Source organism: Argentina anserina, chromosome 3, assembly GCF_933775445.1.
Source record: "Argentina anserina chromosome 3, drPotAnse1.1, whole genome shotgun sequence".
NCBI lineage: Eukaryota > Viridiplantae > Streptophyta > Magnoliopsida > Rosales > Rosaceae > Argentina > Argentina anserina.
Genome location: NC_065874.1, coordinates 9,862,007 through 9,877,722, shown reverse-complemented (window position 1 = coordinate 9,877,722; position 15,716 = coordinate 9,862,007). Strand labels below are relative to the sequence as shown.

At 37.7% G+C, this 15,716-nt stretch overlaps 2 protein-coding genes and 1 pseudogene across 2 annotated transcripts; all 3 read right to left on the bottom strand.

Moving 5' to 3' along the window:
* Positions 1 to 78: 78 nt before the first annotated feature.
* LOC126787010 (F-box protein At4g22280-like) lies at positions 79 to 2,992 on the bottom strand. The gene is given in 8 exon segments (XM_050512954.1): positions 79 to 565; positions 873 to 996; positions 998 to 1,239; positions 1,241 to 1,368; positions 1,371 to 1,869; positions 2,026 to 2,158; positions 2,367 to 2,514; positions 2,935 to 2,992. Coding segments are annotated over 8 exon segments (1,776 nt in total). The 3' UTR covers positions 79 to 121.
* A 214-nt stretch (positions 2,993 to 3,206) lies between these two features.
* LOC126787868 (F-box/LRR-repeat protein At4g14103-like) lies at positions 3,207 to 6,176 on the bottom strand. The gene is made up of 4 exons (XM_050513778.1): positions 6,085 to 6,176; positions 4,497 to 5,400; positions 3,967 to 4,095; positions 3,207 to 3,878 (listed from the first exon to the last, which is right to left on the bottom strand). The coding sequence occupies exons 2-4, from the start codon at positions 5,391 to 5,393 to the stop codon at positions 3,606 to 3,608; spliced, it is 1,299 nt and encodes a 432-aa protein (XP_050369735.1). The 5' UTR covers positions 5,394 to 5,400; positions 6,085 to 6,176; the 3' UTR covers positions 3,207 to 3,605.
* A 486-nt stretch (positions 6,177 to 6,662) lies between these two features.
* LOC126787867 (F-box/LRR-repeat protein At4g14103-like) lies at positions 6,663 to 9,982 on the bottom strand (annotated as a pseudogene).
* Positions 9,983 to 15,716: the final 5,734 nt, after the last annotated feature.

Here is a 15,716-nt window from a genome sequence, read left to right as displayed (position 1 = left end):
CAATACACCTACTTGACAATCCTAAATTTAAGACTGCAAACCTAAAACTGGCTTCGTCTTTCTGGTCCGGGTAAAATTCAATATGGCATGTCTTTGAACCCATTGACCTATTGACAATTCCTTAATTGTATAACTCCTCCCTGGTACGCAAAAGATTCTCAGTATAAAAAGTCAGCTTCTTCAAAACTTTACCATTCCTTAACAAATACTTTGCTGCATCGACTTCATCGGGCTTTCCCTTGAATCCCCTTATAGAGACGGTCTTGAGGTGTGTCAACAAACATATAGGTATCGACTCTGGTGCACTCCATTGATGAGTCGAAGATGCACCAGGGCATTTGAAGTCCTGAGGAGTTTTAAGACAATGGATGCATGAGATAATAATCATTGACAGCTACATGTAATAGGTATTGTATGTATGAAGTAACATCTTACTTTCAGCTAAGACGAGATGTTCCAGGTGAGGTGATCTCCTGAGAAGCTCTTTTAGCAGTTCCCAGTAATAACAATTGTAAAGAGCAAGATCCAATCGGCTCAGCTTATCAAACACAGGAAGATAGCAACCCTACATGACAGAAATCATAATGATATATCATGCAAATTCCATCAAATATGTGCCAAATCGAAAGTAGGCTTTCAGTAGCAAACACTATTTTCGGTTAAGGAAAGAATAATAAGTTGGCAAGAACAAACACATCACTCCAATATTTAAAAACTGTTCTAATTAGATCTATGGATATATAAATGATATGCCTAACTGAACATTCTTCTCTTTTAAGCAAGCAACATACATATAGGCTATAGCTTGCTTTCCTACATTCCTATCTACCCATACACACTGTAAGTGGAACTCGGAGGCTAGGCATACATACTTTCAAACAATGTGCTGAAAGAGACAAGAATTTAACATTGGAAATTACTGCCAAAAGCGCAGTTCCATGGGTAACAAACAGGCGATTTTCATCTGCAAAATGGTCCTGTAGAGCAATAGTTACTGACTAGAGAATTTGTATCCTCCAAAAAACAATCAGTTGAAGGATACGGCTGGAGATGGAAACTTTCAAGCTTTGGGGCAACAACATGAAAGTTGCACTTCTTAAAATTATTATGCGTCGTCCAATCTATATTCAGTGTCTTCAGTTCAGGTGCAGATATGGTGAAATTCAAAACGACCTCATCTTTCTCTATCCCATGAGTTCCATGTATGCTCAGATCTTCCAGCACGGGGCAGCAAGAAAAAAAGCTTCTCCATTGAGTTATTGACAGGATGAGCAATATGAACATATAAAGTCTTGAGATTCGGAAAACACCCTGATGCAGGAGCATCGATGATATAATTTGACCACAGGCGCAAAATCCTCAAAGTTTACATGTGAAAACACTCTGAGGCAACTTAAAGATTAGAGGTTTGTCATCATCATCCTCATACTCAACACCAAGATCAAGTTCAGCAACATTGCGCCTAATGGCAGTGCCAATCCAACCAGAAAAACGATCATAATCAATGAGACAAACGCAAGAGAGACAAAACCTATGAATGTCTGTCGAGTCACGGAAGAAGAGTACATTATCAATAAACTTCGAAATACTTCTACTCCCACGTCCACCGTCGTCGTCATCGAAGTCAAGACTTGGAACAGAGGCCCAAATGTTCTTCCATCTTCTAGACAAAAACATAGTCATCACAGCATCTTCAGTTTGCAGAAAAGAGAGGATGTGACAAAGGAGGGCATCCGGTAATGCACTGATCCTCTCTCTTTTAGCTCTTTTATTTTTTTGGATACATTCTCTTTTAGCTCTTTTTGCCCTACCCCTTGACATCAAATCCTGTAACAATATGCTTAAATTTGTTAACAACTCCTTAATCCTCTGACATCACGTAGTCTTAATCAGTAAGTTCTAAACCAGTACAAAAGTAACAAACTTTGCAGTTAAAAGTACAATCTTCGGTTACCCGTTATCGTAAACTGAGATAAAATTGACATATAATTGTTCCAAGTGTTAAGAAAACAAGTACTTACGTACCTGAAAAAATTTAGCGCGGGAAGAATAAGTGAATAAAAGCTGTGACTGGTGGGTGAGTAAGAACACCGGCTCTAAGAAAGTGAGAACGATCTGGCCACTGCTTAACGACTGCGTTACCATGTCTGCAACTTCTCTACCACAGAGTAACTAGAGGCGTCGAGTTTTGACCTATCGAGAGAGAAAAGGAGGATTTATGCTGTCTCTTTGGGCATTATGTTTCTGAGCTTCCTTGTTTTTGGGCCTGTTCAAAATACAGATACAAAAAGGGCGAGTGTTTTTGGGGGGGGGGGGGGGGGGGGGGGAGAAACGCATAGGGGTAAAACTGTCTTTTTCAAACCTACTTGATCTTCTTCAGCGATTTTCCGGGTATACTAAGGCACTTATTGGACGGGTCTTGAAGCGCCTCAATTGTCTGTGGCAATGGAAACGTGAGAGTCGTGCCAAAAATGGCCGAATTCGAGCTGGGGACGGTTGAATTCGATCGGATCGCTACGTGCAAAGACAGTTATACCCCTCAGTGAAACACGAAATATATACAATAGACGCCTCGCATAAAAACGGCGCGTCGTTTAATGACATGCTATTCCAGATGATTCCAACTCGAGCAATGCTGATTATGGACAAGACTCGCAACTTCAGAAAAGCTAGTCGATGTATGACAAGCAAAGAGTGCTCAGAAAGAAAACACGGGAGTCTGGAGAAATGCAGGTGAGACTTAAGAAACCTAATGATTAAAATACCATGACCAACAAGGTACTTTTACATCCTCCACTTGAACAGTCAGTTTCTTAAGGACTACAATTGCATATCAGAAATTCAACTTCACAAGCATTCAATAGGTAAAACGTACTTCACAAAGGTTTTAGCCAAAGAGAACTTTACAAGCCTTTGAACCCCTTTGAAACATACCAAATTCCTCAGCCAACTCCTCCTTTGTACACTCAAGATCACCTGTATGAATAGCCATCTCTCACTGTTCTTGAGCAAATACCGTGCCGCATCCATCTCATGATGCTTTCCCTTAAATCCCCTTACTTTGATTGTCTTAGGGATTGTTCCCTTAATGAATATTTTCATTACGAAAAAAAAAAAGGGCAGGAGAGCAAACAAATAGGCACAAAGTCTGGCGGATTCCATTGGCAATCTGATTGCTCTAGATATTTGTTATCCACATTGTGCTGTCAAAATATTTTGAAACATTGAATGAAATGAGAACAGTTCACAGCTATATGTTGGCATGATGTATGATGTATCATAAGTGGAAATGCATCTTACAATATGCACTAAAACAAGATATTTCAGTTTAGGGGATCTCATGAGTAATTCTGTTAGCAATTCCCAGTTCTAGTAGCCACGAAGAACCACCTTTTGGTTCATGATTATATGAATCATGCGCAGAGACCGTAATCCACGAGTCAAAGAACCAAACCAGATAGGTATATCAAATTCCCCAGAGCTAAAGAATACACAAGGCTGCACAGACTGTAAAACTGCCTGTTTCATTCTAAGCTAAGCACAGCACATATGCTTCCAGAATATTGATAAAGTTTGCTTATTAAGTTATAACCATAAGCTGCATCTCAGATGTATTCGACCTCACAAGTCTTTGAACCCCTTTTGAACATCCGAACTTCCCTGTTTAACTCCTCTTTTGTACACAGAAGACCACCAGCATAAATAGTCATCTTCTCCAAGACTTCACCATTCCTTAACAAATATTTCAACATTTCCAGATCACTGGGCTCACCCTTTAATCCCTTTATGGAGATACTTTTGAGGTGTGACGTCAAACAATTAGGCACAGACTCCATTGCCATCATTTGATACGCTGAATCCTCACCTATATTTATCACCTGATCATCATTTAAAAGAGTTCATGATAAGTGAATCTCAACCAGCTGCATGTTGGAATAACAAAGCATAACTAGACATACATCTTACCTCATATTCTAAGACAAAATATTCCAATTTAGGAATTCTCTCAAGCAAGTCAGGCACATCCCAGTAATTGCAATAGTTGGCAACCAGCTTCAAGTGGCTCAAATTACCAAAAGTCGAAAGACAAAGATCCTACATGAAATATAAACTTAAACAGAGCATATGTAGAAGATGAAAGTACTTCAAAGTATCATATTTCGAAAGCAAGGAATGTGTCTGTCCTCCATGTAGTTTATAAAACTAACAAAATGAAGGAAACACAAACTTTACTAATTTGGTTTGATAGTGAGATGGAATAGTGAAAAAATACCCCCAAGTAAAAAACAAGTTCCTATCACTCCTTCCAAGCTGCAACACAACATAAAATTTTTTCAATCTTTCAACCTGCCTAACTACAGTATTAAGGGACTTCATGAGCCTGCATGACTGTGTCACTCTTACCCTCTACAATCAATACAAAGAAGGCAACACATACATTTCCTCCCTAATTCTTTACCAAATCTAGTGCAAGGATAATGACAGCACATACTTACCTCCAAGTACATAGCTGAAAGAGACAGGTATTTAACATTTGAAACAGTTGACATAAGTGCAGTTACACGATTAAGAAAGTCACGACCTCTAATGGTAGAATAGTCAATGACATGAGCATGGGCTTTCACCAGGGATCTTGCATTCTTCAACTTATAAGTTGACAGAATATCCTCCTCGATATCAAGGTATTCAAGCTTTGGGGCATTAATCGAGAAGTTGTGCGCATCATGAAGAACATTTGTAGTGCTCCTTAATCTTATTCTTAAACTCTTCAGTTCAGCTGCTGATACAGTGACAGTATTACCCCAATTTCCAAGAGTTCCATCTAAAGTCAGATTTTCAAGCACAGGGCAGTACGAAATGAGTGTTCCCATAGCATCACTATCTGGAGAATCCACTGTAACATGAAGGGACCTGAGACTAGGGAAACTCCCAGGAGGAAGATTAATTTCATAATTCGAGTCTAACTTCAAAACCTCTAGTGTTTTCGAGACTAAAAGCGGCCGAGGCAACTCAAAAATGCGCTCTCCAGATGGTTCAACACAGAGATCAACTTCAACAGCATTACGCTGGATGGCACTGCAGACCCAACTTCCAATATGAGAGAAATCATCAACAGAGGAACAATTAAGACGGAATTTCCTAATGCTAGATGACTGAGGAGAGAACATTATCCGATCAACAAATCCCATGAATCCAGTCTTGTCTGATGTTGCTTCATCACAGATGTCTAGATTGGGAACAGAGGCCCATATGTGTTTCCACCTTGTGGATAATATGCTGGTCCTCAAACTGTATTTTGTGGGAAGGAAAGAGAGTATGTGAGAAAGAACTGCCACGGGCAATTCACTGATCCTGTCTTTAGCTCTTGCTTGGCTCTTAGAGGTTGAATCCATATGTAACCTGATGAATTTCCAATAACACAGTCAACTTGCAACTAATATTGTACCTTTCATAAAACAATTATTTAAAAAAAACCCCATATAACATGATCTGCTGTAGTAAGATAGAATCTGAAGCACAGAACAAACTTTGATCAAGACTGTGACAATGAGCAACTCGATTGAAACTTTTTAATGAATAACAACCATAAAAAAAACACCTTATTACGGCCCCATTGGAATAAAGAGATGAAATTGCCGATTAACAGTGGATAGTGAAACTGTTTGATTAGGATCAACAAAAAGAGAAAAGACATTGTCTTTGATATGATTAATCACACACTCGAAGTTCAAGAACATTACACTGTTTAATGAGTTTCAAACCCAATATCACTGGTGTTTTATACTTACGAAGCTTATTCCTAACATTTCATAGTCATTATAAACCAACATGAACCCAATCATCCACAAGACTTGAATGCAACAATTGGCAATCAATCTGCAAAACCCTGAATGCCAATCTCAATTGAACATTGTTTAGAACTAGAAAGTAGAAACAGAAGCAAATTCTACGTCTTTACTCTACAATTGAACAACAGAAGGGCATAAGATTTCGAATTGGTGTTGTTTGAATCAGTGTTGTCAGTTTTTTCGGTTGCTGATGATATATAAGGTAAAACAACAAAGTTACAGACGAATCGTGTACCTGAATAATCTGATAACCAAAGCTTCCGACGTCTGTAAAATACTGAGTTCGGATCACTCCGGTAGTTTATATACTGGACTGCAACGACGTCGTTTATCTGTAACTGCGTTGAGAATAAAATGGGCCTCACGGGTAGGAACTTTTGCTGCATAACCCGGGCCCGATTAAAGCAACTTTTTAAATTGTTTTTTAATTACTTCAAAGTTCAAACTATGAATGAATGAAGGTGTTAGGTCATCACTCATCAGATAAGAAGTTGCTAAACCAAATTCTGGGCATAAGACACAATGATAATCATTAATCAACCATACTCTGTTAATTCAAATAATATCGAATGCAGTATGTGATGGGTTGAAGATTTGGTGGTTTGCATTGAAGAACTAGATCACTTGAGGTTTTGTATGAGAAACAAATATCGAAGTTACAATCTGGAATAATATTGTGTGGATTAAGACGAGACGATGACAATGAGGCATGTAAATAATTTCTGCAAAAGATATTCAGAATAAGTCATTTACTACTTTGATGTCAAGATCCTTCTATAATGACAGAAATTAGACTTTTCTATAAAAAAAAAACTAATAATCTAGGTAATTACGAGCTTTGGTTTTGACGAATTTAATCACACAACACTTCGAACCCTTTTGAAAGGTACAAAATGTTTTATGTAGATGCTTCTCTGTTGTATACAAGATCTCTGCCATTTGCTATGTAGCACTGACACTTCAAAGGCTGAATTGTCGGAGTGTCCGACACTGCTCAACATGGCCCGACACGCCCCGATACAGTGTCCGACACGTCACGTGGCGTGTCGGAAAATGTTGACATTTTTGACATGGCCCAATATGCCACCTACTGTTTCCGACAAACCACATCAGCATTTTGAATTAAAAAAAACTAAGCCCTAAGCCTTAATACTCAGTTCCCACCTCGCAACTTTCCTTCTGTTTTGCTTCAAAGCAGATGACGACGCAAAAGAAAGCCTTATCTGTGATTCTGTGGTGGCAATTAAAGTGGGTCTCTCTGGAATTCAAGAACTCAAGAAATGTTTAGCTGCTGAGAATCTGCTAGATGTGAAGAAGAAGCAATTGTTGGAGCAAGTTGAAGCTATGGCAGGGGAAAAGGTCACTGCATTGAAAGTTGGAGTGATTGATGAGACTGTTTTGATTGAAACTGTGCCAATGAGTTTTCTAGATCATGCTCAATCTGGTCTACAGAGGAGTGCAGCAAAGCAAGAAGTGAATGGGAAGAAAGCAATAAACCAAAGAAGGAAAGAGAAGCTGGCAAATGGGTTGAAACCTGAGAAGAACACCCTCCTTGTGATTCAAGGTGGCAGCGCTTGAGCCAACAACAACAAAATCACTTACTCGAGGATGGAGTTGGATGCCATGTGATTTGTGAACATTGCAGAAAAGCAGAAGCTGTGGAAAGATGTGTACAATGGGCTTGGGCCAGTCGTGGTAAGGGAGTATGATGATCTGGTTATCTCTAAACAGTAACATAAGAACATTAATATATATATTTTTACACATTAATATATATTAAATTATATATAAATTACCATGTCGACGTCGTGTCAGGATTTAGGTTTTTAAGATTTGCCGTGTCGCGGTATCGCGCCGTGTTGGTGTCGGTGCTACATAGGTCATTTGTAATTGAAACAGTCACTGTTTCCAGAGCTTTACCCGCCACTAGCAAATACTGGGCCATTTTCATTTCCTCAGGAGCTCCTCTTACTCCCTTTAGAGTGACATTCTTGAGACTTGACAGCAAAGAAATGGGCTCCTTCTTTGGTTGATTCCATCTGCGTTTGTCGGTATGTTCTCCACAACCAAAGTCCTGAAAATTATAAGAAAATAGATGAAACGTGAATATTAATACAGTGTATGTTGATATCAGAAACAAAGTTGGACATATATCTTACAATGTGATCTATGACGAGTGATTCCAGTTTAGGTGATCTGTTGAGAAATTCTGGTAACAGCAATTCCAGGTGATGGCAATCTTGAAACACCAGCTTCAATTTGCTTAAATTATCAAAAGCAGGCAGATAGCGAGCCTACATGAATGATGAAATAATGACCAAGCAAAATCAGTCCACACATATGTTTTGGATTATAAGGAGTACGAAAGAGAACCCTCCTATGGAATTACAAACTATAGTTAAGAACCAAAGTAATCTCTTGATACGACTAAATTTATTTCATTAGTCCAATCTATCCAGCTACGAGTTGACTGAAATTCATGGACCTGCATGCATTCCTCACCCTTCCACTCTTCATCTGACTGGAAGAAGAAGGGAGGAGTGCACACCTTTGCTTTCCATCCTCCAACACACCCATGTCTTTTCATTTAAATCTTTTATGTCAAAAACTGTAAAAGGAACAAGTTAAGAGATACTTACCTTGACACAATGAGCTGAAAGTGACAAATCCTTAACATTGGAAACTGCTGCTAGTAGTGCAGTCAATGATCTAAATAACGGTTATCAGCATCGTATCAGTTTTGTAAAATAAAGATATAACGGGAATATATCGAGATATATCGGATTATATCAGATTTATCGTTTTTACTAATTTTTAATTAAATTTAATATATTTATAAACATATACATCAAAATATACCAAATAAACTTGAGAAATTAAAATTTATAGAAGTAAATGTACTAAATAAACTTCATAATAAAATAATTAATTATTTTGACAATTAAAATACATAAATAGTATTAATTAATAACAATAGAGGTGATCATTCATCATAAACTCTATCGTCATCGAATGTTATTGACGAAACTTTCATTTCTTTAAATTATTTTTTCAAAACGACGTGATTTTAATTTTAATTTTAAAAAAGCACTGATATATCGGGTCAAACTCGGTTGACCCGATATATCGTCACTTGACTTCATTTTTCGGGTTAACCGATATAATAGACCGATAATCAACTTATCGTATCGTTTTCTTAATATCGGGAATATATCGGGGATATATCAATGATATATCGGGATATTTAGATCATTGAGTGCAGTTGCACAATTAGCGAATTACTTGAATAATGGTGGGTGAGATCAATATTGGCTTTCATTAGTGACTGCAGTTTCAAAATAAAAATATGACAAGATATCGGTATGGATATCAACAGTTTCAAGCTTTGGGGCATTAATGAAGAAGTTGTAGACATCAATGCATTCAGGAACTTCATCTTCATCATCGCTTGGATCTTCATGCACATTTGTATACGCATTGAACAGGCTGACTATATATGTCTTCAGTTCAGGGGCAGACACTTTGAAATTCAAAACCTCACCTCCAATATCTGCCCTTATAAACAAGTTTTCTAGTGCAGGGCAGCAAGAGAAAAGCTTCTCCATCGAGGCGTTGTTAGGATGATAAAGACAAGCATCAAAGACCTTGAGACTAGGAAATCTCGGTGATGGAGGATCAAAAGAAATACATCCTGATATCACCTTCAACTTTTTCAGTGATTTGCACGTAAAAAGGCTGTCTGGCAACTCATAAACCTGACCTCTCTTGCACCCAAAATTAAGATCAACTTCAACAACGTTAAGCCTCACCACAGTACCAATCCAGCTATTAACACGAGAGAAATCCGCAACATTGGAACATTCAAGACGAAACTTTTGAATGTCTATGTTTGAGTCATGGAGTGCTCGTACCCGATCAACAAAATCCATAAAAACAGCATTGTTCTTCGTAAACTCATCATAGAAGTTCAGATTTGGAATAAAGGCCCATTTACCCTTCCATCGTTTGGACAAAATGCCGGTCCTCACAGCGGATTTTGTTGGGAGAAACAAAACTATGTGAATCAAAACAAAATCCGGCTACTCGCTAATCCTATCTCTAACTCTATCTTCAAGCTTTGATTGAGAATCCATTGGTACCTATTACAACCGAAAAAAGGGAAATCACAGCCAGTTTTTAAACTTTGGTTGCTTAAGAAGCTTTTACACTACAAAATATGTAACACAGGGCTAATAAACATCCTCAGCATAGATATTGAAGCAGAACCAAATGCATGAAATTGTTAAAACCCTGAACTCTAAACCTTAATAATAATAAATTCTTGTTTCACCATATCTAAAACAAGATACAAGAACTAAATTATAAATCTCAATGAATCACTCAGTAATGACTGAAATACGTTTCTAAATTATCCTTGTACATAGAACAAGAGAAATAAAGACTACTTTTTGCAGAGATAAACATCCCAAAGAATAAAACTCTGACCATAAGTCCATAACAAAGGGAAAGAACTCAAAAAGGATATAAAGAGGGGAACGACAGTTACCCAGAAGTGAGTCGGAGACAGACCGTGAAAATGCAAGGAAACCCAGAGAGAGTGAGTCGGAGTATCTGGAAACAGTGACAAGACTCCTACGTCTACAACTCTTCGTTCTCCCACAGAATTTATGCGAGGCATAACCCGATTTGGGCTTCACAAAAGTGGGTTAGGCTTGTGAAGTTCAAGCCCAAAAACAGGCCCTGAACCCTAAAATGAAAAACCGTGTAATCTCTAGCTTGGAGTTCATGAAGAAAGGTTTCACAAACAATTCTATGGAGGGGTAGAGAGATAAAGAAGTGTGATTTATGTCAACTTTTAAATAAGGTTGTGTGATGCATGTTCCACTTTCACTCTACTTTTGTTATTAGCATTCTTCAGGTATAAGTCTCTCTTGCCTTCACAGTTTTATTGTTACCACCTTTAAGTGATTTGAAAAATTACTAGTTCAAATTCTACTCTGCTGCACTTGGAAAAGAAAATTATCCCGGCTGAATCTTGGTTTAGTTGGTTGATGGGTCTTTTTCTGATTAGTATAACAGAGTTTCTCAATTCTTGATTGATTCTTAATCTCTGATTGATATTCTCATCAGAGAAAAAAAATTGCAGATGAGTGCATGCAAGCTCACCAAGCTGGCCGGAAATGATCCATGCATTTGCAGGAAAGGGAAAAGCCATCTCGAGCGAGCCATTAAAGTTGTTCAAGTTATTTGTTTTGCAAAACTTTGGTATACATACAACTTGGTGCTTAACGACTTGTATTCATTCATTTCAGGCCTTTCAACTTTGGCCTTTTTTTTTTTTGAGAACGAGGCTCTGTTTATATTCTTGAATCAGATATGTGAAGTATCCCATTGCCGTTATGTTTGAAGTACAGTATACTCTTATCAGTTGCATGCTTTACTGACATTAGCAGTACTTTTTTAAGCTGTGTGATGAGTTATATACTCTCTTCGAACCCTATCGACATACCACAGAAGTTGACAGTCAAAAGTTTCATCATATCAGCAGGTTTTCTTCTCCATTGATGCCTTCTTGTGGCTATTGTGTTAATGTGTTATCTGTTAGTCTTGTTGAGATTCTATAGTATCTGCAGCTCTGCATCATGCAAAATTTGCTTCTAACTTACATGAAGATTATAATGTTGTTAGGGACTTTTAAGACCCCTAGTCTCTAATGAAATCCGCCTTTAAGTATTGGCTTACTTGCGTATATATACAACCTTCTATAAAACACACTTAATTTATAGGATATGCTAATAACTGTGCTCCCATTTGTTATTAACATCTTCACTCATCTTGTTAGATACTCAGCTTCCTTGAGTATTTAACTTACGTAGAAGTACATATCCAGATCCTTCTCTTTGAAAGCATTTAGCTGAAATTCGTATCCCCCAAGTCCCCAACACTGAAACGGACATGGACACGGCGATACGACACGGCGCGATACGGCAAATCTCAAAAACTCATCTCAAAAATAAATTAATAATAACACTATAAAGTTGTAAAATCCATCAATTCCATAATAATATTTAAGAAATAACATAAATTCAAAATGCAAGTGACAAAGTGCATAATTTAACATCATACTACAAAGTTTTCATTCTCTAGTTAAATTAAACTTCTCAAAAAGGTATCAATAGCTTAGGAAATCCGCACTATCTCCATGACCTCAAATACCTACACATTTAAACCACAACAATTTTAAAACTAGCCAATTATTATATGAACCTAGTAAATCTTCTCATATTGATTAAATATAATTTACCTCCATATAGCTAGGCCTCAAGATTCCATCTCATCATCAAAAATCACCCTCTCTAATATCGGTTCATCAAGGGACAAAGTTGCAAGCTCAAACATATCCACATTCTCCTCCACCAATGACTCATGGCCATCCCCCGCAAGATCCCACATTGTGTCCTTACTTTTGTAGTAGTTAGGATCCCTCCTAGCCAAAAGTCTAAGATTGGTATGAATATAAACCAAATCTTGAGCTCTTTTTGGTTCCAACTTATTCCTCTTCAAACCATATATGAAACTATATGTGCTCCAATTACGTTCACAACAAAAAGATGAACAAGGCTGATTGAGCAACTTGAGAGTCAAAGTTTGAAGATGTGGTGTAGGAGCTCCATAATTTTCCCGCCAAATTATAGGCTCAAAATGAAACTTATTCTCCAAAGCTTCAGGTGTTGAATAATCCCCTATGTTCAATGAAAAATAGGCCAATTCATCCATCACTTTGTTGTGAACTTGGGAATCCTGAAACAGTTTTTGAAGACATTTTCTCCTTTCATTGTTGAGCTCGGGATCTCTATGTGGAGCAACCCGATTAGGAACCTCCTCAAGCTATTGAAAGCTATAATACCTTGGATTCAAGGAGTGTGCTAAGCAATGAAGAGAGGTAGAACTCCTAGCCCACCTATGTATTAAGATGGAGTACACCACATCATAAAATCGATCTACCTCTAGATCCTTCTCCGCTAAGACACTTGCAAATTCCGGCTTATAAATTGCACTCCTCACTTTCTCAATCATCGAATCCCACCATTCATAAACCAAGTGAATGCAAGGTCTATCCAAATCCGTCATCCTTATCATCTCATATATAGGACCCATGAATGCAACTATGAAATCAATTTGGTCTCATGCCTTTTCTTTAATAAGCATCTTCTTCACCTTTTTTGCCTTATCGACATCGTCTTCTTTATACATGTCCCATCTTGGACTAATAACCATAGCTTGCAAGCCCATTTTCACCTCCTTAAACCTTTTAAGCATCACAAAATGAAAGGCAAATCTTGTTTCGGTAATAGTGAGCAACTTCAAGGCAAAATGATCATTATACATGGACAAACGCATACCATGATTCATGATAAAGTTCTTGACATACCACATATCATTGACAACATTTTCCATAAGCCACCCTAACTCTTTCTCTACATTTTCACCCGGGTCATGTGACTTTGCCTTCAATATATCCTTCAAAAAAAGATTGAGAGTATGAACCACACACGGTGTCCAAAAAATGTGTGGATATGTAGTCTCAACTATTGCACCGGCATCAACAAACACATGAGCATTATCATTCAGCACTTGAACCACATGTTCGGCACATATCTCATTGATTGATTCCTAAAGCAATCTACTAATTTCATGCTTGTCTTTATATTGGCCTTCACTATTTATTGTCTTCAACATAATAGCCCCATTGGTGGAAGCAGCCATCACATTGATCAATGGCCTCCGTTGATCATCTGTCCACCCGTCCGAACACAAGCTCACACCGGTCTCCTTCCATGTCTTCTTAACAGGTTGTAGCACCCGTTCAATGTGGCGCCTCTCATTATCAAGAAGAGTGGTCCTCAATTCATTGTACCCCGGGGGAGTATAACCCGGAATGTGTGAAGCACGAATGTAGGAGCTTCGGTAATAAGGATTCCTTGCAAGATTGAATGGTAATCCACTAGTGTAAAATAATCTTGCAACTTCAGCATCACATTGTTGCCTCTTTTCAATCTTAAAAGCTTTGGTAAGATGCGGACCCACCACCCTTCTCTTTTTGCTTGCGTCATCCCTCTCCTCTAAGGGAAAATAAGTGGAACCACTTCTTGACATGGACATATTTAAAGGAGACAAAGAAACTTTCTTAGGAGCTTTCTCCTGCAACATTTGCTCACAAAAAGCTATAAGTTACGTACTTCTTGACCCTGATCATCATTAATTTTGTTGCAAGCCCTGACCCCTGTGCCCTTCTCTTTAAGAAAATGAGACTTAACTCTAGAATGTGACCCATTGAAGCTCACATGGCAGAACTTACATTCCCAGCTAACATTTCCTCCTCCAGCTTTGACAATATTTCCATCATCATCAAGCACTGTATGCTTAATAACATATTTCCAAAGCGGAGCACTTAAATTTCCCACCTCAATTGTATTAACACTACGTTCATATGGTTCGGTTAATGCTGCACTTGAACTCATCCTATGAAAGTTTCAATAATCAATACTCAACATCAACAATCTACACCCACTATGACACTACCTCTGCAATAGCCAATATCATTTTAGATAGATACCTTTCAACACACTGCCCAAAGATATGAAAGCATAAGGCATAAGACCTTTACACATAATTTAATGCAGAAAATCAATGTAGAGGTACGTCCTAACTCCTAAGTTCTTATCATATATATCAAGTAGTCCTATACTCTGTTGCCTACACAGTTTCAGTTGCTAACATGATCATTAGATAATGAACTTAAGACAATTTCAGTTTTAGTTCTCTTTTAAATGCAGTGATTGAGTGACTCAGTGTAGTAGTCCAGCAGTCTGGGTTCAAATACCATTATACCAACATCAAAACATAATTGAACTACCACAGATTTTTAGTAATATCACTAACATGCAATGAACAGAACTTACAAAAGTATAGAACAGTATAGAAATCCCAACTATCCCTTAAAAACCAGATCACCCATTCAACACCCATTCAATGAATATAAGTATAGAACTTATAAAAGTAAAAAAAAAAAGGAATTACCTAAGGAGATCCCGATCGAGAGCAGTTGGCAAAGGGAGAGACATAGAGTGAATAGTCAGGAAAGAGGTAGGTGTTGCGTCTTAGTGTCTCACTCTTAGGTGCTTGAGAAATCCCGATCTAGAGCAGTCGGTAGAAGGAGAGACAGAGAGAGAAGCTTGCAACAGCCAGGGGAAAAAGGTAGGTGGTGCCACTGCTGCGTCTTAGTATCTCACTCTTAGGTGCTTGAGAGATCTCGATCTAGAGCAGTCGGTAAAGGGAGAAACAGAGAGAGAAGGTTGCAACAGTCAGAATATAGATTGATGACGAGAATGGTGCTTGAGATTTAAAGCTTGCGAGTTGTGACTGAGTGAATTAGAAAACGGCGAATGGTGTTTCTAATGTTCTAAATATCCTGATATATCCTCGATATATTCCCGATATATCCCCGATATTAAGAAAACAATACGATAAGTTGCTTATCGGTCTATTATATCGGTCAACCCGAAAAATCAAGTCAAATGACGATATATCGGGTCAAACTGAGTTTGACCCGACATATAAGTGCTTTTTAAATTATTATTTTTAAACCACGTCGTTTTAAAAAAAATTAAAGAAAATGAAAGTTTCGTCGATAGCATTCAATAACGAGAGATTTTATGATGAATGATCACCTCTATTTTTATTAATTAATACTATTTATGTATTTTAATTGTCAAAACAATCAAATATTTTTTTATGAAGTTTATTTAGTAAATTTACTTCTATAAATTTTAATTTCTCAAGTTTATTTGGTATATTTTGATGTAT

Bases quoted from the DNA above. Each gene is read 5' to 3' on its own strand.
- LOC126787868 (XM_050513778.1), bottom strand. From the start codon at position 5,393: ATGGATTCAACCTCTAAGAGCCAAGCAAGAGCTAAAGACAGGATCAGT. The intron at 4,096-4,496 runs GTAAGTATGTGC...TATTTCATGTAG, and splicing joins TTTCAGCTATGTACTTGGAG to GATCTTTGTCTTTCGACTTT. The intron at 3,879-3,966 runs GTAAGATGTATG...AATGATGATCAG, and splicing joins ATTTTGTCTTAGAATATGAG to GTGATAAATATAGGTGAGGA.